The 21,210-nt window shown below is 50.2% G+C and overlaps 5 protein-coding genes across 5 annotated transcripts; all 5 read right to left on the bottom strand.

Moving 5' to 3' along the window:
* Nucleotides 1-151: 151 nt before the first annotated feature.
* BC939DRAFT_457314 (uncharacterized protein) lies at nt 152-3,205 on the bottom strand. Its single transcript, XM_051556459.1, has 2 exons — nt 2,174-3,205; nt 152-1,317 (listed from the first exon to the last, which is right to left on the bottom strand). Exons 1-2 carry the CDS (start codon nt 2,745-2,747, stop codon nt 245-247), a joined length of 1,647 nt encoding a protein of 548 aa, XP_051410301.1. The 5' UTR covers nt 2,748-3,205; the 3' UTR covers nt 152-244.
* Nucleotides 3,206-4,411: 1,206 nt separating this feature from the next.
* On the bottom strand, nt 4,412-6,073 carry BC939DRAFT_228297 (NADP-dependent oxidoreductase domain-containing protein). The gene is made up of 4 exons (XM_051550840.1): nt 5,893-6,073; nt 5,369-5,636; nt 4,911-5,249; nt 4,412-4,802 (listed from the first exon to the last, which is right to left on the bottom strand). The coding sequence occupies exons 1-4, from the start codon at nt 5,946-5,948 to the stop codon at nt 4,563-4,565; spliced, it is 903 nt and encodes a 300-aa protein (XP_051410300.1). The 5' UTR covers nt 5,949-6,073; the 3' UTR covers nt 4,412-4,562.
* A 538-nt stretch (nt 6,074-6,611) lies between these two features.
* BC939DRAFT_504880 (uncharacterized protein) lies at nt 6,612-7,879 on the bottom strand (the record flags this gene model as incomplete). The annotated part of the gene is made up of 2 exons (XM_051560580.1): nt 6,612-7,052; nt 7,247-7,879. 2 exons carry the CDS (start codon nt 7,877-7,879, stop codon nt 6,612-6,614), a joined length of 1,074 nt encoding a protein of 357 aa, XP_051410299.1.
* An 868-nt stretch (nt 7,880-8,747) lies between these two features.
* On the bottom strand, nt 8,748-10,703 carry BC939DRAFT_457306 (uncharacterized protein; the record flags this gene model as incomplete). Its single annotated transcript, XM_051556458.1, has 2 exons — nt 10,384-10,703; nt 8,748-10,021 (listed from the first exon to the last, which is right to left on the bottom strand). Coding segments are annotated over exons 1-2 (1,001 nt in total), but the record flags the coding sequence as incomplete, so codon positions are not given.
* A 280-nt stretch (nt 10,704-10,983) lies between these two features.
* On the bottom strand, nt 10,984-20,591 carry BC939DRAFT_228227 (cell morphogenesis N-terminal-domain-containing protein). The gene is made up of 9 exons (XM_051550839.1): nt 19,513-20,591; nt 19,215-19,396; nt 19,031-19,094; nt 18,802-18,932; nt 18,488-18,698; nt 18,251-18,388; nt 15,428-18,160; nt 15,176-15,309; nt 10,984-15,078 (listed from the first exon to the last, which is right to left on the bottom strand). The coding sequence occupies exons 1-9, from the start codon at nt 20,422-20,424 to the stop codon at nt 11,022-11,024; spliced, it is 8,562 nt and encodes a 2,853-aa protein (XP_051410297.1). The 5' UTR covers nt 20,425-20,591; the 3' UTR covers nt 10,984-11,021.
* Between the last annotated feature and the right edge of the window lie 619 nt (nt 20,592-21,210).

Below are 21,210 nucleotides of genomic sequence, written 5' to 3'. Positions count from 1 at the left end.
CAACAACAACAACAACAACAACAACATCAGCAGGAGGGCATTGTTTGGTCCCTGAGTAGCGGTGTTGCACAATCATTATCATCCTGGTCCGTCCGCTCGTTTTAATACGACGAAGGCATAGTTTGTTTGTTTTTTTTTTTTTGTTTTTACTCCTTGGCCATCCAGGACCATTAAAACCTAAAATATATGATACCAAAAATGCCCAAAAAAAAAAAAAATGTCCAAAGAGATGCTTTGCTGTCTTCTATTTGGCAGAACCTTCGCCCTCCCACCATCGGTTAATAGAGCTCGCGTCACTCATCATCGTATCTCTCATTGCTGGGGGCTGCAACCTTCCTTGCTGAGCCACATTGTTCCCTCCGGCCAGCGGAGAGCTCGTCATCGGGCCGTTCAGGCCCGGCAGGACAGCACTATCCCGGATCATGGACGAATGTCTCCTTGGGAGATGCACAGGGCTCGAGGATCTTGAGGGCATGACCGACGATCGTGGGGATCCCTTGCTCTGCATGTCGTCCTCTCGGTGTCCCATCGGCGTCATCGAGTGCATGTTCACATCCTCAAAATCATCATCCAGCGCGGACTCGTCCACGAACATGACACAGACCACCGGGAAGGCACCCTCGTTCGAGGTGTTCATGTTCACACCGACGGCCCATCCATCGTCAAAGACCCGGTGCACGTTCACGAGATCTCCGGGGGTCAAGTCGAGTTCGTCCGCCATCGAGGCCTGGTAGGGATAGAGAACCTGGCAGTACGACTGCTTACCATTTCCTGAAACACTGCTCTGCTTCGAGATCCTGTTCACCGCCGCCGCCGCTGCTGCTGCTGTCGCTCCCGCTCCCAACGAGGTATCCGTAGTCGAGATCATAGGCAAGGCCGTCATGGGGATCGGGGCCGAGGGCGTCAGAGCCGAGGAGAACCCTTCCTCTTGAATCTTTGGTGCCGAGATATTATACTTGCTCGCGCTCGAGGTCGACACGTTCCTGGCCAGATTCCTCGAGCCTCCCTTGGCGGGTTTCGTCGCACGGGATCGACGACGGATGCAACAGACGATCAGCGCAAAGAAGATCAACAGGGCCGCGACGGCTCCGCCGATGATCGCCGCCAGTGTTGAGGTCGAGAGTCCGGATTTCTGTGTCGAGTCGTTCGAGGAAGGGGTGGCCGAGGGTGGGACCATGCCTGTGATCGTGGTTGCGCCCGTGGGCGTGATCAGGGTGGAGGTAGGGGTGCTGCAGACGGCACCCGCGCCAGAGATACAGCAGGTGTCTGTAGTGTTGGTCGCGCAGAAGCTGCACATCGCCGTTTGTGAGCCGAATCCTGTATTCCGTCATAAATATATTCATATACATATATATATACGGGCGCGTGTTCGTTATCGTTGAGGATCAGGTTTTTTTTTTTTTTTTTTTTTTTTGAGAGCGCGTTTGAATTGTATAGATGGTTGGTGCAGAGATAACGAGAGGCGGACGGCACGGCACAGGGGAGGGGGAACCCAGTAGGACAGAATAGAGAAAGACTCGTTAGCGTTTGTTTGTTTCTTTCCCATTCGAGAGTGTACAAAAAAAAATACAGGGCGGACAAAAATAACACAAGATGGGCTACACAAAAATGTACGCGAAAGCAATTAAACGAAGAAATTGCTCTCAAATATAACTGGTCTATGGTGGTCCAACTCAAATAAAATAAACCCGCCGGCTATTTTTTTTTCTCTTTTTTTTTTTTTTCTCACTAGTAACCAGCACTAGACTACGTACACGACCCAGCTGGCCAAGACACTAGTACGGCCTAACTGCTAAATCCTACTACTACTACTACTACTACTACCGATCTCCATTCGAGAAATTATGGATGAAGAGTGAAGGAATGGGGACAAGGTCTGCGTGTGTATGCCAAAGAAATAATAATAAGGAAGACAATCTTTTTTCATTGTCCATCTTTTTTTAAAAAAATGTATCCCTCCTTAGCGTTCGTACAGCCTCCGTGGCAAAGTTCCTCTCTCATTTTTTTCCATCCCCTCTGGACACAGTTATTCATTTCCCCCCTCCCCTTGCCCATGACCTTTCTTTACCATGAAATGCAATGCACGTAATACTTGAAACAGGGTGGTTGTCAAAAGATAAAATAAAATAAAATAAAATAAAATAAAATAAAATAAAATAAAATAACAACTTACCACACGAAGTCGCCTCGTTCGTCGTAGCATTCACACAGCTTGGCATGTTATCATGCAATCCTGGAAGACTATTGTCCTCACCGGAACAGATCTTTTTCAGACTCGTCAACTGTTTGGTCGACGTCGAGTCCGTCGGGCACGTCTTCGTGATCATCGCCGACATCGCATCCGCATAGAGCGTACACGAAGTCCCACACATGTTTGGTGCGTCCGCCGTGCAGGCCATAGACGCCGAATCCTGTGCGAGGATCACACACAGCAGCGTGTCCTGGTACCGGATACGTTGCGTCGAATTATACCCCGTGCAGGTCGAGGCCGAGGTCAAGAATCCGGTAGCGTTCAACACGGCCGCGTCAAAGGTCTTGACGTCCGTGAATTGAGCCATGTTGATACCCATGCCCCAATCAACGACGTTCTGGGCCGCACTGGTGTCCACCTGGTACTTTGCGTAGCTTGGACAGGCTGTCGACCCCGCCAGGGAAATACAGGCTGACTGGACACCAGCAGCGAAGAGTGCTAAAGCACCGAGTGTCCGTGCGAGCCCTTGGCTGCGTTTTGTGAAGGAGGATGTCATTGACTAAAAAAAAAAAGAAAAAAAAATGAAGGGGACGAGTGTGAAGGGAAGGAGTTCGGGTTGGGCGTAGCAGGAACAGTATACTTAGATAACTGTCGCAGAATAAGAAGGAGGTGTGGAATTGAGGGAGAAGAAAGAGTAATAGTAGCCTTCTTCCACAGGGATCGTCCTTTGGAGCCAGCTGTAGTCGTATGTGTAAGTGACAGGGATGATACTGGTATAAGGAAGTGAGGGGTCGATGAGTGTGATATATGTGCAATAAATGTATAAAGAGGAAAGGAAGGAACGAAAAGATATGTCGTCAAGAAGAGGAGGAAGAAGAAGAGGGGTTCGAGATGGAGGAGAAGGTGAGTGACGATACTGCCGTGTGGAGGGTATATGTCAGGAGCACGGTGTGGCCTTGCGTCGAGGCGGGAGGGGGGGGGGGGGGGTATGTATTAGGAAAGGGACGTGGCGAAAGGGGAAGGGGAGGAAGGAAGGGAAGAAAAGGGAACGAAGAGAGGGAGTGGGTGGAAGAAGAGAAGAAGAAAGAGAGAGAAGAAAAGGAAAAGAGAGAGAGAGAGAGAGAAAGAGAGGGAAAGAGGTGATGGGCTGGGCTGGTTGGAATCGCACACCTTTGGTGATGATGAAGGTGGAGTTGTTTGTTTCTCGTTCCTGAATAAAAAAGGGCGCGTTCTTCAATTGGTTAGTGTGTTTGATAGCATATTATTTCGAAACCCAAACTCAAACATAGCGTCCTAAACATGCTTACCGACCCCAGTGTAACAATCAAATATTAATTTCCATGAGGAAAAGGAGGAAGGAGAAGGCCCTTGTGCCTCCATCCTCAGTAGCCTTACTTGTTTTTTTTGTTTTTTTTTTAGCCGTATGCCCTCGGCCCACTCTGTTGCCCCTCGCCCGCCTCTCTTCCTGAGTACAATCATCCGTATCTTTCTTACCACTGGAGAGCAGCAGCAACAGCAGCAGCAGCAACAACAACATTAACAACAACAAGTACGACCAGGAAGCAAGAATGTTGGCCTGCATACATATTTACATGTCTCAGCCCGGTGCAGGACTCAGTTAGGCAGCGATGAGAGATAGAAAGATGGTAAGCAGTAGTAGTGCATGGCCTATGTTATGTAAAATGAGGCAAATTAGCCGCCGGAGATAGCGGGGCTAAGCCGGACCAAGGCACACTACACTATCTATCTGCACTTTACATGCCTGCCTCTCTCTCTCTCTGTCTCTCTTTCCCTTGCTCTCTCCACACATATCTCTGTATCCCTAACATCTGGTTTTATCATCTTCTTGAGGTCTGTCTTCGATGCCATGAAAGCAAGCTCACCCAATCTTAATGGGCTCCCTTGCATGCTCTCTGTATCGTTTACCAAACCAACAAACAAAGCATGGGTCGTCTTTTACTCTAAAGACGAAAAAGGCTCATTTATTTTTTATTAGCCATTAGCCATCCTTTGTCTAAAGCCCTAAGAGAAGATGTCCCGTCCAGCCTTTTCCATACCCGGAGATTACCAAATCAATGAACGCTTATTAAAGGCATGCCCACATTGCTGGTCGTCCTGTAGTATTGGCCATGCCAATAGGATCTCACCAGTCCCAAAGCTGTGTTGCGAATGGTAAATAGCACGGACATGCTTTTTTTTGACCCCCCCCCCCCTTCCATTCCTTGAGTCCAAAAAAAAATGGTTCGATTGTGTTCCCATTCCAGGCATGTAATTTTTTTTATTTTTTTTATACTTTGATATAACAGTATTTCAAAGTTACTGCTGCTTTCTATTTACAAGGTCGATTGCTGGACAGATTTTTTTTTTCTTTTTATCCAAAGATGCTGATGCCCCAGGAGGACTCAGGGTTGGTGTAGCGGTGAGGAGGATCGTTCTCAGTAAGAGCCTTGAGGGTCTTCAAGTCCTCAGAGTCGAGCTCAATGTCCTTAAAGTTCGAGATGATACGTGACTCCGTCACGGACTTGGGGATCACACTGGTACCGCGCTGGCGAGCCCAGGAAATCAGGACGTTCGCGGGCGTGCTCTTGTGCTTCTTTGCAATCTCGGCGATCTACATCCACAACGTTCACACAAAAGAAAATGGTGTTACAAGGACGTATTCGACTACATGGACCCACACGAAATCTCAGAGAGAGTATTAGCATATCAAGTTTCGTACCTCACCGCGCTTGATAAGGGCCGAATCAGTGGATCCGAGGGGAGAGTAAGCGGTCAAGTGGATTCCCTTGGACTCGCAGAACTCCAGAAGGTCCCACTGAGGGAGCTCGGGGTGGAGCTCGACCTGGTTGACGGCGGGGACGACCTTGGCGCTCTTCAACAACTTTGTGAGGTTCTTGATCGTGAAGTTCGAGACTCCGATCGCCTTGGTCTTGCCAGTCTTAAGAAGGTCCTCCATGGCCTTGTAGGTTTCTGTAAAGTCAACGTCCTCCTGGAGGATATTGCCCTCCGAATCCTTGGGAATGGCCTCAGAGCCGGCTTTGAATGCCACAGGCCAATGCTATTCATACACAAGAACAGTGCGCAATGTATGTAATAACGTCAGATTTCACCGATGCTTGAAGTATGCATAGACAAATGGACGAATGAAACTAGGAAATGTGACGCGATGATGATTACCATCAAGTAAAGGTCAACGTAGTCCAAGCCGAGGTTCTTGAGCGAGGTCTCAAGGGCAGGCTGGACATCCTGGGGACGGTGCGAGTTGTTCCAGAGCTTGGTAGTGACAAAGATCTGCTCACGAGGGACGTTCGACTCCTTAATGGCTTCGCCGACTTCCTTCTCGTTGCCGTAGATCCAGGCGGTATCGATGTGGCGGTATCCGGTCTGGAGCGCAATCTTCACCGCCTGCTTTAATTCATCCTTCTTACCCTGCCATGTTCCCAAGCTGTATGCACAAAGCAAAACAAGAAAAAAAAATGAAAAGAGAAAGGCGAATGAGAACGGGTTAGGACAGTGATCGATTTGCAATTGGAGATGATATGATGCTGGTGTACAGACAGTTGGATCACGTAAATGGACAAACAGCAAACAAATTGCATGCCCTTTTAGGCAAGGCAAAGCGCTATGCATTCCCCTTTTTTTCGCGATTAAAGGATGCGATAGCTGATCGATCTGAATAATAATTTGTGTAGTTGACTTACCCAACCAGAGGGATGGTGGCACCGGTGTTGAGTGTTGCGACCTTTCCGAACGACATGCTGAATCAAGTTTTTAAAAAAGAAATGAAATGAGAGAAATGAGAGAAGAGAGAGAGAGAGAGTTGGAGAGTTGAAGAGTTGGAGTTGAAGAGGAGAAGGCGAGAGAAGGATGCGCTATGCACAAAGTCTTTTATAGTCGCTTTGGTTGTCCCACGAAACGAGAGACGTCGACAAGCGCGATGCTACTGCTCCAAGGAGGATGTGACACCCATACGTCTGCATTGACTGTGGGAGTGTGAGAACTCGAGAGATGACAAATTGTCTTATCCAACGGGCACACAAATTCAGCACCCGCTCGGGCTGGCATTACCCTCAATATGCTCAATATGGGGGGAAAGAAGAGCAAACGGGCATGGATGGCCGTGGGACAAGCCATCGGAGACCCACCCAATCGGTAGATTGTGACAAATTATGCTCTCTTTCATCATTCTCGCGTCTTATTCTGGAGAAAAATCTCCTCTGGGACAGATACGAGCGAGGGCCCATCAAGCTAATAGATACAGGCCGGGCCACCTTTCTGCATAAGATCCACCTGTTCCCAGCATTATGAGATCATGTCCTTATCATAGGCCGTTTTTATATGCATTTCACGTACGAGACATCCTATGGAAACCAAGACCACGAAGTCTTTCTCTCCGTACACGAAAGGACGTCTGTAGCGTCTACCCACGATACGTCGTAAACGACTCCCGTCGTATAACCTCTCCCGGAGCCTTTTGATATCCACCTGGATTCTCCAACGGCCCTATCGATCCACTGCTGTGAGAGAACTGGTATTGATGTTGAGGACTCGCCAAAAGCTGCTGCTGTTGCTGTTGCTGTTGCTGTTGCTGTTGCTGTTGCTGTTGCTGTTGCTGTTGCTGTTGCTGTTGTTGCTGTTGCTGATGAATCGCCAAGAGCCGCGCTTGTTGCTGTTGCTGCAGTTCTAGGTACTGCTCCTGAAAATGAAGGCGCTGCAGTGGTGGCGATTGTTGCTGTTCACTCGACAGAATCGGCCAGCTCTTTCGTCGGGAGGCCTCTGCTGCTGCTGCCGCGACTGCTGCTTCTTCAGACCGACGGATTGTCTGCATCCATTCCTGTCGAACCTCCTCTCGTATCCGCTCCTATTGTCTCAAAGACATAAAACAAAAGCAAAAGTAACGACAAGCGTTAGTTTACTTTTTTTCTTTTTCTTTCATCCTCGAACTGCGCCCTAAGCGATCTAACCTCACTTCTCCCCCATTCCCCCCCCTCCTCCCTTCTCACGCCACCGCTCGTCAATGATCAGAACCAAACAATACCAACGTATATTCAATACCTTCTCACGCTCCTCCAGAGCCCGGAAACCCCCAAGATCCGTCGTGACTTCCACTCCCCTCATCCCTCCTTCTCCTTCTCCTTCCTGGTCCTCAGCGTCTTCATCGTCACTCATATCCATCCCACTCCGGATCCCCCTCCGTTTCATCACGGCCTCCTCTCGGCCCGCATGCAGTAACCTATGGATCTCTCGTTGATGACTTTCACTCCTCCAGATCTCGGGACTAATCTTCATGATCGGCATATGCAACGCGTGCCGTGGTGGGATCGCACTCGAACTCGCACTCGTACTCATCTTCATGTTCATGTTTGTACCCGTGCCCGCGCTCGTGCTCGTGGACGGGGACCCTGTCGCGACGGAATGTCGCCGCACACGGCGGCGTCGCGGGCTTGAGAGCGGGGCAGAGAAGGGACTGAGTTGGCCAAATACGGGGACCGTGGGGAGTAAGGGTGCAGATTGTGGGAGGGACAGCGGAGATTTTTGAGCTGGGGATGGGTATTGCCATGGACGGTTCTTTTGGAAGAGACTATTGCCGCCACCACCGCCGCCACCACCACCGCCACCGTGGATTGAGAGTCTTCGGGGGAGGATCATAGGCGTTGGAGATGGCTGTGGAAATATTAACTCGTCCATTTTTTTACTTGCTTCTTTTGTTTTTTAGAAGTATGCAGGAGAGAGTAAGAGAAAGAGAGTAAGAGAGAAAAAGAGAGCAGAAGGAAGCGGTGGTTGTAAACTGGGCGAATGCTCAAGGGGTCAATCGATGTTGTTCGTTATGGACAAAGAAAAAAGTACGAAGGGTGAGAGAAAAAAAAAAGAAAAAAAAAAGTTAACCGTAAAGTTGAGAAAATAAACCGTTCAACTGCAAAAAGCAAAAAGCATCCAAGACATTTTTACGCCTTCTCGCGCCCGTTCGTTGGCCCGTTTTCATTTTTATTCACTATTACCACCAAAGAAAAAACCCCCCCTCCCGCGCTGTCCAAAGGCAGACTTCCGGGCGCCACCATTTCATGCATCTCACCCTGACCTGACCTGACCTGACCTGATCTGACCTCACTCGACCTGGGCTGGGCTGGGCTGGGCTGGGCCGGTCTGGCCTTAGACCTCAGATAAGAAATGCGCGCATGCGCACAGGCAACATTGACCGTTTTCCTAGGCGTAACAGCCGTAGGACGCCGTCATGTCATTCCTCATTCCCCTCCCTCTCCTCAGCACACTAACTTCCTTGGATCCATTTCTGTCGTGGGTTGTAAAGATATCCAAAACCCCCCAAGCCGAAAAAGACTGACGCAGGTATATTACTCCGCCTTTGCTTTTCCTTTTGTTTACTTTGTGTGTGCTCCGAGCGGAGCGGGGGGAGGCAATTACCCCACTTCATTCCAAAAGTCGACATTATTGTTAGCCAAAATAAGCATAAATTGTTTACTTTATTTATCTTATTTGTTGTCCGCATGAAGGCAGAGCAAAATAATAATAATAATAATAATAAAAATATGATGGTAGTAAAAAAAAAAAAGGGCAGTGTGTATGCGACTGAAGCAAATTGCTAACATGGGTCATTTTCGTGAAGCAAAAAGGGTAGAAGAGTAGGGAAGCGTAGAACATGCAAAAATAATAATAATAATAATTCAAAAAAAATATGTACAAACAGAAGCATTCTTCTCCTTCTTTTCCTCCTTCTTCTTCTTCTTCTTTCTTCTTTTCCTTCTTTTTTTTTTTTTTTTCTTAAACGTCGTTTGTCGTCATCAACAGGGTGTCGGTTCTCCTAGTTTGGGTCCTCAACCCTAAACCCTAAGCTGCCAAAGGATGTGGTGGATGCGACTGCGGATTCTGCTGTTGCTGTGGACGCACCAACGAATGCTCCTGCTGCTCCTGCTGCTGATGCTGCAGCTGCAGCGGATGCTGATGATGCTGTTGCTGCTGTTCCAGTCCCAACATCAACTCAAATGCTCCATACTTCTGTTGCAGATGCTGCTTCTCACGCCCCAATTCCAATGTCCCCGCCGCCGCCGCCGCCGCCCCCAATTCAGTCGGCGCCGCTCCTCCATCCGACCTCCGTCGTCCAAACAGACTCGGACTCTGAGCTCGACTGCCATTGCTGCTCATCAATCCCGTAGGCGTCGCAGTCCCCGGTAAAGCCAACCATGGGATCGCGTTCGACAACCTCCCAGTATGCCCATGATGCTCAAGATCATAAAACTTTGGCAAGAACGCCGGGGAATGGGTCGTGGATGTCGAGGTCAAAAAACCCGGAGAATGACTCGCGGATCGGGTCATAAACGACGGCGAATGAGTCGCTGATCGGATCTGTCCTGCCCCCGCTCCTCCTCCTCCTTGCTGCTGCTGTTGCTGCTGCTGCTGCTGTTGATGCTGCTGTTGATGGTGATGCAACCCAACCGCGGCCAGGAACGGCGACGTCGCAGCACCACTCGATGCATGAAAATGGTGCGGTGGCGGTGTATGCGAACCCGAGACCCCCAACGCTCCCGTAACCGTCGCCGCGGGCGATTTTTTCGGTATCCCCATTTCTGTTCCACTAGCTCTAGCCTTCTTATCCAACGCCCCGGATGAGGGGATCGCAGACGTCGAGGTCGATCGAGCCACTACCGTCGGTTCCGGTGGACTCTTCAACGTTGCTGGGCCAGAATAGGTCTTTGTGAAATCTCCCACGACCGAAGGGGAGGGTCGTTGCTGTTGTTGTTGTTGTTGTTGTTGTTGTGGTTGCTGGTGCAAGCGCTTCTGACGCTCATGCGCCTCACGCAGGCTATCAGTGTCGACCTACAGTTACAACGAGGGCATCATAGTGAGTTTCACGTAATGTCAATGGATAAAGGGGAGAAAAAGGGGAGAGGGGAGGGGGAAAGGTGGGGGAAGTAAGGGTAAGGGGGGGGGGGGGGGGGGGGGGGAAACAGGGGTTGTCATCCTTAGGGAGAGGGATGAGAGAGAAGTGTCATATTTTCTCTCGACAAAGAATAAGCGTGTTGGTCCCCGCCCATGGTTCTCTTCACCCCCAACGCCATGTCATTTTTTTTTTTTTTTTTGCAAAACGTAGCAACCCAAATGGCAGGCAGGATAAGAAAGCATGCTCGGCAACCACAGCTTATGTTTTTTTCATCATTTCTTTCGCTTCTGAATTTTACCTGGATACCGTATATTGTCTCCATTTTGATAACAGTTTGAGAAAGTATAGGACAAAAGGTGTTGCTTCTTGAACGTCAGAGAGATCAGAGAGACTCGTAGGAAGTTTGGAAGGAAGAGTAAGGGAAAAAAAAGATCGTGATGGAATAACGAGAGTGCTTTGATACAGGAAGTAATAACGAATGTCTTTGGTTCAAAGGTTCGCTTTTTTCTTTTGGAAGGGTGATGGAAGAGAAGTGTCAAGTGATGGGAAGAATGGAAAGAAGAATGGGGAAAGAGAAGAATGGAGAGTCTATTTGTCCTTGTCCGAAAGAAGAAAGCCGGTCCCCCACCCCCCACCCCCCTTTCCCTCGCACTGACCATCCCTCAAAACTGTGGAGAAAAAGAAAAAAAAAACGACCGCGTCCCATGACAGCTCAGCTCAGCTCAGCCCACCCACTCTCTCTCCCCGCACTCCCCACCCACCGCCCCATTGGCACCAGCCCCCTCGCGGGTACCAGCGCCAGCACCGTTAGCGGGCCATCTTTTTTTTTATTTTATTTTATTTTTTTCGTCTTCAGTTTAAACATTTACAATACAGGGAAAAATATATACTACTGTACTATGATAGACTATTTACTACAATGGGCACCATGCTACCTTACTTCTGTGACAGGTACACGTTAGACACACCGCCGACGGCTTCGCCCTGGTTTCCCACCCCTATCAGTCGCGACGTCATTCGGTCCATTGCTCGCTTCGGCGATGGTGACCCAGGAATTGATCCCACTCGAGACTCTGCTCTTGACTCAGACTGAGACCCCGCCCACGAATCAGGCTGTGATTGCTGTCCACTTGCCGCCCGCTGTGGTGAACCAACAACCATGCCTTCACCTCCTCCGCCAGATGGACTCAGGGAGGTGCTGTCCATACTCGGTCTGGGATTGCTTGCAAAACTGTTTTCTCGGGTACGGGGGCGTCTGGCATTGTATCGACCAGACGAGTGCTGGTGCTGGTGCTGCTGCGAATACTGCGAATACTGCGGTTGTCCATTACAATCCTCATCGCCACTATCCGTCGAGTCCTCGTCATCGTCATCGTCATCATCGGACGAAGACAATGATAGGTCGTCACAACTCGCACGCGTCCGATGCCCATTAATTCTGCTACCGTTGCTGACCTGACCCGCTCCACCCCACGCGCTGCCTCCTCCTGGATTGACAATTGAGCTCGAATTGCTACCTGCGTTGCTGCTTCCTGTGCGGTGACTCTGACCACTCATACTCAGCGCAAGACTTGTTCCACCAAGATTGCCGATCGTAGTACTGGCTCCTCCAGAACCAGAACCAGACGAGGACCGGTGAGTGTGATGGCCATGCCCAGGAGCATACAGTCTCATTCGACCACTAGGGTCCCTTGCGACAGTTGTAGATATGGCTGCCAGACCGGATACTGGAGATCCAAGCCCAGAACTCGATCCAGTCTCTCCCTTCGATCCAACACTACCCTCTTCCTGTGTGCTATTACTGTTGTTTGCAATGTTATCTGCAATGTTGATGAACGACGAGGGATCCATCATGAATGAGGATCGGATCGAGGAATACGATCGATTAATAGAAAGGCTCTTGTTCAAAATCTCTGCTGCCATCAGTGTCGATTCCTCTTCTTCGTCCTCTACAATGCGGTCGTGGTGAGGTGAGTAAAACGACCCAAACTCGTCCCGACTGCCTTTGCTACCATGGCGAGAATGACGTTGGTGTCCACGGGCGAATCCAGGTCCTGAGCTCAGGCCCAGGCCCTCCCCAGTTGCATTAAGCGAATGAAACGTCGGTGCACCATCACGACCGGCTGATTCCAAGTTCAGGGCGGGATCGGATGCCAGGAGACTGTGCCGGTAGTTCCAGTGGGTTTGATGGCTTGAGTCGCCGTATGAGGGGGGCCCATATGCCATGCTCTCGCGTTTCCTAGCATCGCCAACCCGTGCGCTTTCCGCAAAATGCTCTGTTAGGTCGTCCAGAGCAGAGACCAAGTGTCCATACTGAACCTGGCTGCGATTAAGACTGTCGTTGGGGTTCATGTCATAGGCCGCTCCATATGGGTTCGCGTCCAGCCCAATATGCATGCCATCGTGGTCCACAAAGTCCATATGTTGGTCCGCCCCATACCCATAGTTCATGTCGTGCTCCGCCAACAGCTCGACATTGCCGCCCCAATAACCTGTTCCAGTGCAAGTAAAGACAACAGCATTCACATTCGCCCTTGTCATCTGCCAAAACTGCTCCCGGCGTGGTTCCGACCAGTTTTCGACCATGGATCGCCTCTCCAGACCCGTTCCACCGCCGAGGATACCCTTGGTCATATCCTCAAAGTTCAGGCCAGGACCAGGGCTTTGGGCATCGAGAGGTACCCTGATCTTGAAGACCTCAGCGGACTGCTCCGACAGATTCATTGCCGTGTCCAGGACCTCGAGCGCCTCAGTCGCATACTCAGCATGGAGCAAAAGACGAAGCAACGGCATCACCAACTCTGGTCCAATCTCCAGAAACTCGACACGGCTCGTGTCCACAAGGGGCAGAAGCAGCTTTAGACACTTAAGCGCCTTGTGCTTGAATATAGAGTTGCTGTTATAAAGCAGCCTCATAAAGAACAGAATTATCTCTGCCTGGAGCTCCGGAATAAAGATCTCGCGCATCAGGACCGCTACCTGCCGCCAAAAGTCTTCCTTGGATCGGAAGCGTTGCTTGGCATAGACTGCCAGCAGGTGCGCGATGTTTGCGTATCCATCACGCTCAGCAATCGTACCGATATCCTGGGCCCACTGCAGACATTCCTCATTAATGTCCTTTGTCTCGAGACCTTCAGCCAGTAACGGTAACAGGCCAAGGAACAGGAATACGACTCGGTTTTCCGACGGATCAATGAGCGCGTTCTCAGAGACAAACAGCAGGCGCCTTAACAGTCGCAGCGAGATCTGCTGCGTCAAGGTTGATCGGAGCCCCTTCAGTAGCAAAGGCTGGATTCCCATAAACGCACTATCCCATTGATCAGGAAAGTAAGAGAGGAGGAACTCGAGCGTAGGCGGATCCATCAAATCCAGTCGAGTTGTCACAATCTCCAGAACCTTGAGTCCTTCAAAGTACTCTTGGTCGTGGCCCGTGTAAAGACACGCAATCGAGCCCCAGAATATTTGCGGAAACTGCATCATCCTTGGCGCATCAAACGACTCGATGATCGACTGAAGAGAGATCAGGATCTCCATCGCAAATGCCTGGATCTCTTGGCTCTTGTCCGCAATCGTGTTTGATAACCGAGCGAGCATATCTGCAAGCATGTGCTGGTTGAAACACGGTGCCAGAGCGCGAAAGATTTGGAAAGACCGACAGGCGATATGCCGCACAGGACAAGCGGTAGCCCACTGGAGCGCCGTCTCACCCCATTGCTGACGGATCTCGACTTCAGACGCTTGGAAGACCTGGACAGAACGATAGACAAGGTTTTCCAGTTCGGGGGACTCGCGCATGTTGAGCGAGATAATGTCGTCGTACGCCCACAATGGCTTGCCCTCCTTGGTGTTCAAAAAATTGACCAGGTCGGTCGACTGATCGATAATCTCGAGGCTTCTCGACTCGCGAATGATAATAGAGTGAATCAAATGCACGAGAAGGGACCTTGTCTGATCACAGATCAAAGCCGTGTAATGGTCCAGTTGCACAAAGAGTGTCTGCAACAGGAGAGGGAGGTGCCGCCGCAGCTCCGCTCCTGCCTCGACAGCAAGGTCAACAAGAAGAACAGTTGCCAGCTGTCCTCGCGAGAAAGCAGGCCTCTTCTCCATTCCATTCATGAGGCTATCGAGATTAGCCAGGTAGAATTCGGACGTGAACGGTGGCTCGAAGTGGTTGCGCTCCTGCTTCAATTTCGGGACCATTGCCTTGGGGGAGATCTCATTGATCAAGATATCGACCATTCGGGAGCAGGCCGATGTGCGCCCAAGGAAGACAATGACCTTCTTAGCCGGGTGCACAAACTCTGGATTCCTCTTCTCGAGCCCAAGGTCCAGCAAGAACACAATGACCGGCCGGATATTCGCAAAGTTGTCGCCGGCGACGAGCTGCACCCAGAGTGTCTCAATCTCCTTGACATGGTCGTCGCCATACTTGACCGTCAGGTAGAACAAGTTCGTCAGGACAACGAATGAAGTCGTACTGAGCTCATCATCTCCGTCCACGACCAGCTCAACGTTTTCTAACCATGGTGCGATGTAGTACAGCATCTCCCCGCGCCAGCCCGGGTGGACCAAATCGAACCTCATCATTGCCTCCGATAATAACGAGTAGGTCTGTTCAGGCCGATCCTGTGCGAGTCGAGCAGACAGCACGTACTGTGCTTGGCGGTAGATTGTCGGTAGTTTGTTGATGATACCAATCTCGTATTCACCAGCACACGTCTCGGGGAAATAGCGTTCCTCGATAACCTTTAGTAGCTTGATGGCCCGGGTCCTAATCTGGATATTGGAGTCTCCGCACTTGAATAAGGCCAGACTAAGCATTTGGCTGACTTGACAAGGATAAGACTCGACCCTCAGGATGATGTCTACCAACGCTGTGAAATGGCCCTGAATAAACTTTTGCGATATGTCCCCAGCATAGCATTGGTGAAGCGCATCTTCCAGGAGCTCTGCCCTGTCCTGGTTATGGATCAGCAATGCCTCCAGCGCATTCCTAAAGCGAAACAGAGGACACAGAGAGTAAGAACCGAGGGCTAAAACAGAGAATATTCAGATGCTGATTATGACTGGAAAAATGAGAAAGGACTTACTGTGCAATCGCGTGAAGTCGCTCTTCCGGACTCTGGAAGACGCTTTCGATCCACCTAAACACCTCATCGATGTTGAAACAAGTCCGCGATCTATCGGGCCTTTGGCTTGGTGCTGGATTGTTAATCGGCCCTTGCTATTATGACCAAAAACAAAATGTTATATGGATGAGTAATGATATCAAATGGCGAACTTGAATAAATAAATAAAATAAAATAAAAAAAAAAGTGATCGTATCCTACAAGGGCACTTACACAAAGAGATGCCATTGCACGCAGGGCGGCTAGCTCGAGATCAAATTTCTCGGCCATTTGAACCTCGTTGTTGAGATCTAAGCCGAACCAGAACGACTTGTGGTCACCATCGCGGATAAAACTGTTCGGTCCGTGTCCACACCAGTCCTCAAACAGCCTGAAGAGTGCCAGCCGGAGATCAAATGGCATGATGGCCTCTGTGTTCCCGATCTGCGAGATCCCGTTATACAAATGACACACGAACCCGCAAAAATGCGTCCGGAGCTTGACAAACTCCCATTCATGCTGCACTTCAGAGTCCAGGAGGAAAATCAGGGTCTCCCGGACATAGCCTTTCAAGCATGAGGTGATGTGTTCATCGTGCACTAACGCCGGACTCCTCAGTAGGGGTGCTGTTAGATCCAGTATGTGAGCAATCTCTGCTCGGAGTCGATCGACCTTCTTGTTGCGTTTCCCTTGATAGGGTGGTTTGATGCTGCTGCCGCCATTTTTTGACCGGAATTCATCGTGAACAGAGTAAAGCAGCGGCTGAATATCCTCCAACAGAGCCTTGTAAAGATGAACATTGATCCTTCCTAGAGAGGCTACGACGGACTCTCGAATCAAATGGCGATCGCTGTACAAAAGTGGAAGGACCAGGCGAAACAAATCCCGGGCGCAGGTGATCTTTTCCGAAGGTGCTGATTTCTTGCGGCCATGTCCTGGAGTCGCGGGCGATTGGTGCTCGTGTCGGGTCATAGTTGAACACACATAGATGAGATAAGTGCGCCATTGCTCCACCATCTCATCCGTCGCCACCTGCGTGTTTTTGATAGAGAATTTGGAGGCCAGGGTGCTGTTGAGGGCTAGATCCGTTGTAGTGACAATGGCCGGGTATAGCTGCATCAGACGCCTGCTCACGGTATCCAAACAAGGTTCACAGAGTCCGGGGAAGTGCTGGAATATCTTTGTGATCAACAACGGAAAACAGAAACGCCAGATCCCGACATCCACGACGTGCTCGCTCGCAGCAAGCAGTGAAAAGACCTCGCTCGAGCCCTTCTGGTGGTGAATCTGCAGTCGGATTAACTCGTGCAGCGCCAGTGGACAATCCTTATGCGCATTCCCGTATTCGTCGACTTGAAGCAGTTCCTGAACAGCATTCTGCAGTAGATGATAGATCCTGGTGACCTCCAGGCGTGGCCTGACTGAAACGCTCGCTGGCATGACGCCCTCCTTGATCTCGCCCCCAGGTCCAGTGATTTGTATTTCAGGACGGTCGAAGGATGTTGCAAGCTTCAGAATCGAAATGGCGTATCGGCGGATAACAGGCGATTGGTTGCAAAGGAATAATAATCCATTTTCCTCTGTCGTCTGCAGCTGAGTAACCAAATTCACCTCAGGGACATAAGGCGAAGAGAACGACCGACTTCCTTCTATAGATGTAACCGGACTGGTGAGACCTCCTGAAGATGCCTGGCCCTCTTCGTCTTTACTGCCCTCCCCTTCCTGCTGTTTCTTGCCGTCCGTGTTTTCAATCCATGCCTCGAGAATGCGGATGTAGATTGCCAAGAGTCCATTTTCGGCTGGCATTCCCGACCCAGGTATACTCAGGCCAGCCAGTAGCTCCGAAAGACGGTCCTCTACCGTACAAACAAAGGCCGAATATCCTGCCACTGCCACTTGAGAATTGCATTGCGTGGCAATACGGACGAGAGCTGCTGCAGATGCTTTGCGAAGTTCTGGATCCACGTGTGCAGTATATCGTGACAGCATTTCGACGAGCTTCAACAATGGGATACCAGATGGCATACAACGCGGTAGACATGACACCCATGCGGTCATGAGGTCAAAGTAGACCTGCTTCTCCTTTGAGTACGACACTGCAAAAGTCGAATATTGGTGAACAACTGATGCCCCACCATCGCCTGTAGCTGTTGCCATAATAGCCGCCGCCGAAAACATGCTCCTCGCTGTTGTATATTTCTCGTCGAGGATCAAAGTGTGGCCGTAATTACGATCGCAAACGATAGCGATCTTTCCGAGGACAGCAGTCATCTGATCATAGGTGTCCCTCATTCCTGCGCGGTTGATTACACTTGGATCGAGAATATCGGATGACGTTGGTGAGTCCGAGATGACATTGACGGCATCTCCAGCGGTCGGAAACGGCGGTCGACTATTTCCTTTGTCGAGATCTGCTAGAATCAACATGAACGACCGCACAGCGATTGTCATGCGCTCTGGCGAAATCATATCCATAGTCAAATTTGTAAAGATGACATTCGAAAGATTCTCCAGGTTCAGCAGCTGAAAGATGATTGAGCGAGTGGCGTAATCGGCATGTCGTGCTCCGATAAAATGAACGATGCGGATAAAATGTCCCAGTGTTCCATCCACCATGCCGGACGATTTCCTGTTGGATGGATACAAAGCCTTGACAATTGTATCGAGAGTTCGGAATGTACTGCCTGTTCCATCCGAGCAACGATACAAGAATACCCAGAGCAGTTGTGAGATGCAGTTTAGAGCGATCGGACGTATAGTCTTATCCTTGAACTTTTCGCGGCAAGAGTCGAACACTGAGAGCCAATGCTTGAGGAAAAAATCCTTCTTGCTGACGCACAGTAGCATAGTAACAAGTGGGAGGGCGACTTGGACGTGCCTCGGTTTGTTGGTCATCTTACGAGCCTTTGGGTATATAAGTTCCACGGTTTTAGACCAGTTTGGATGGTTGACCTCCGCCAACGCCACCTGTTTTCAAGGAGAGTAGTATTATAAATTAGCCATCGCCTTCTGGAGCTAGATCACCAGAGATAGTTGTGTGTTGTGGTATGAACGAACCTTTGCGACTGGGGTCAAAAGCTGAACAAAGAGCTCGGCATACGCGTGCTTTATCCTGATTCCCCTTGCCATCTTGAAAAATCCAGCACAACTCTGCAGAAAATCCGCTGTCTCTTCAAGACAGTCCATGGGATACAGCTATAAAAAAAAATCATCAGAAATGCAACATTAGATTTATGATCGCTCGCTCCAACCCCGGTAAGGATGATAAAGACCTTGGAAACACGATGGACTTGCCTTCAGATTCAAGTATCGCATTCCGCGAATGAGCATCTCCATGCGCTGCTCTCTTTCCTTGTCCTTGACAGGCGCTCCAGTTTTGTACTTTTCCAGCTCGGCGATAAAGCGGTCGCTGACTGTTGCAAAGCGGACGTTGGAAAGAGACCCCATGAGCTCGACCAACACGTTCATATTCGCTGTACGATTCGAGGATCTCTGGATAAATTCGCTATAGACGAAATGATCAGATAGGTCTTTGTTAGTAAAACGCATTTGTCAAGTCTTATATTACATGCTTGTAAAATTCTTGGAAGCAAGAGATTGCGCCTTACGGATCCACGTTCTCCAATTGATTAAAGACAGTTTCCTCCAGTCGAGAACCCAGCTCATCCGGCAGGCTGTCCTTTTGAACCTGTCGTACAATCTCAATGAGCGACCGCGACATGATGAATAACGAGACGACCTATATGTAAGATTAGACAATTGGTTAGCCATCTACCTCAATGATATTTGATAGGAGGCTCGTATCCAGATGCAAATAGGAGAAAAAAAAATACTTGCCGATTTCCGCTCCTTGATTACACTCTTTGGGTCCCGAAACTTGAAGTTGGCTGACCAGTCGCCTCTACAACAGTATCAAATGAACACGCGTTTCTTTTTGGTTAGACATCCTGTAATTGCTCATGTTGTGTATTCCTCCCGTCCCTTCCAGAAGATATTTTTAGTAGCGTGTACGTTCACTTACGATGTTGTCTTTATGGACGGATCGTCCGACGATTCAATTTTTCCCTTGCGCCAGAGCATAACGCAGTCGATGACGGGTTTCGGTCGATGCCGAGCAACGGATCCAAGTGATTCCAGTAATTTGTCAAACTTTGGGTCGACTCCATGCTTGAGAGGCGACAAGATATCGGGTTCTGTGTCTTGCTATTGGGTTGCCGACAGGAGAGATGGAAAAATAAAATAAAAAAATACATGATCAGCAAAAGATAGGCTATATCTCAAATCATCCAAACCGCCAAAAATTCAGGTACAGGATTTACCAATGGCAGGTGAACCATGGCGTTTAGCTTTGCTTCAGCCATCTTGACAAATTGAGTGAACAGCATCTTGAGTGCAAACTCGGACGGGGTCTGCATCTGGTGCGGCGAGAGTGCCAGTCCCTGTGGTTGTAGCTGCGGCAGTAAAGAGGCATTGGGGAGGGGAGCATGTCCTGGTTGAGCAACGTCGTGCTGCAGTTGATGCCGATGCAATGGCAGGTGGTGTAACATCCCTGGATGGTCGATCGGGGCTCCGACACTCTCCTGACTTTGGCTGTGGCTATGACTGCTCCGCCGCATGCCTTGTACCTGTCCGCCGTTCTGCAGCTGGATATGAATCTCCTGCGAAGGACCGGATTGCTGCTGTTCCGCGTACATGCCGTCCAAGGATCCTGCAAAGGAGTATGGCGACCGAGGTGTCTGTGGCCCGTCTCTGAACTGACTGTTGCTGGAGGAATATGGCGGTTGCGGTTGCTGTTGCTGTTGCTGTTGTTGGGTTGTTTGGACATAGGAAGATGTTGGATGATTGAAATAGTCCATGGTTGCGGGTTGTTGGTGTTGAAACTGGTGCAGCTGCCCTATGGCGGGCGATGAGGCGCCCGCCAAGTGCTGTTCATCCAGCTGGTTGGATGGGTGTTCGAATGGCGCAGGAGTGGCGACGCGAGGTGTGGATGGGAACTTCCAGTCGTTGAGGGCAGGACGATGGCCCGTCCCTACGGCTGCTGGTCCGGGCCCCGCTTTGGCGGAAGCGGATTCCTGAACACTGTGCTGAACACCTCCATTGGTGACGCCTGGTAATGGGGTAGCAGCCGCAGCAGCAACAGTAGCAGTAGTGGCGGTAGTAGTAGTAGTGGTGGTAGTATTGGCAGCAGGGGCGGTGTCTCCGGTCAAGTCAAGGTCCCCATTCTGTGCCATGGCTAATTCAGGGCGAAAACAACGACAGCAACAACAACGACGAGGACGACGGACGAGTGCAGGTGGTGGCGACTGAGTAAGTCAATGATGTCAATGGGGAGGAAGGGGTGTTGAGGGATGGATGGATGGAAGAAGGAATGAGGCGGGAATTAGTGGGTAAAAGAGTAACGAGGCCGAAGGAGAGTGAGGGTGAGGGTGGATTGGACTTTGGGCCGACCGGTAGCGCGGGAGAGAGGGGGAGAGAGGGGAGAGGGGAGAGGGGAGGAGTGTGCGAATGGGTGTTCAGGCTGGAGTGTGTGCCAATGAAATGAAAAATAGGAAATAGGAAGCGGATATGGGCCGATGTGTGCCGTGTGGTGTGTATGTGTCGCTCCTGCCTGTCCGGAAGAGTGCTCTCCTTCGCCTCGATTCTGCTGGACGCGGTCTTCTTTGGGTGCTGTCGAGCATGTCGAGCATGCTGTCGGACAAGAGGGACACACAGCCGAGGGGGTGGGGGCATCGTACACGCTCGTACGTGCTTCTGCATCTTTTGCTGTGCTGCACGTCTTTAGCGCGTGGGCAGCGTGATTCGGCAATGTATTTAAGGGTCCAGGGCCAGCGGGTTAAGCGACCTTGCAATCCACATCACATACGCCTTTTGAAGGATCATCACTCCCACCAAGAAGGAAAAAAAGAACAGGATGGCTGACCTCTACTTTTTCTTCATGCATCCACACATACTATCACCAGCCTTTTTGCAGATCCCGTCCATCTCCTGACCAAGACAGAGAATCCGCCGTACTTGGA

Source organism: Gamsiella multidivaricata (genome assembly GCF_025024155.1).
Source record: "Gamsiella multidivaricata strain RSA 2152 chromosome Unknown BC939scaffold_50, whole genome shotgun sequence".
Taxonomy (NCBI): Eukaryota; Fungi; Mortierellomycota; class Mortierellomycetes; order Mortierellales; family Mortierellaceae; genus Gamsiella; species Gamsiella multidivaricata.
This window is presented reverse-complemented; position numbering and strand designations above follow the sequence as displayed.

What these genes read in the sequence shown, in the direction of transcription:
- BC939DRAFT_228227 (XM_051550839.1), bottom strand. Translation starts at nt 20,424, where the DNA reads ATGGCACAGAATGGGGACCTTGACTTGACCGGAGACACCGCCCCTGCT. An exon ending in TAATCAAGGAGCGGAAATCG is followed by an intron (nt 18,933 to 19,030) that starts GCAAGTATTTTT and finishes TCTTACATATAG; the next exon opens with GTCGTCTCGTTATTCATCAT. An exon ending in TGCGATACTTGAATCTGAAG is followed by an intron (nt 18,389 to 18,487) that starts GCAAGTCCATCG and finishes TTTTTTTTATAG; the next exon opens with CTGTATCCCATGGACTGTCT.
- BC939DRAFT_228297 (XM_051550840.1), bottom strand. Translation starts at nt 5,948, where the DNA reads ATGTCGTTCGGAAAGGTCGCAACACTCAACACCGGTGCCACCATCCCT. An exon ending in GCCACCATCCCTCTGGTTGG is followed by an intron (nt 5,637 to 5,892) that starts GTAAGTCAACTA and finishes TTGTGCATACAG; the next exon opens with CTTGGGAACATGGCAGGGTA. An exon ending in CCCTTATCAAGCGCGGTGAG is followed by an intron (nt 4,803 to 4,910) that starts GTACGAAACTTG and finishes TTGTGGATGTAG; the next exon opens with ATCGCCGAGATTGCAAAGAA.
- BC939DRAFT_457314 (XM_051556459.1), bottom strand. Translation starts at nt 2,747, where the DNA reads ATGACATCCTCCTTCACAAAACGCAGCCAAGGGCTCGCACGGACACTC. An exon ending in GAACGAGGCGACTTCGTGTG is followed by an intron (nt 1,318 to 2,173) that starts GTAAGTTGTTAT and finishes GACGGAATACAG; the next exon opens with GATTCGGCTCACAAACGGCG.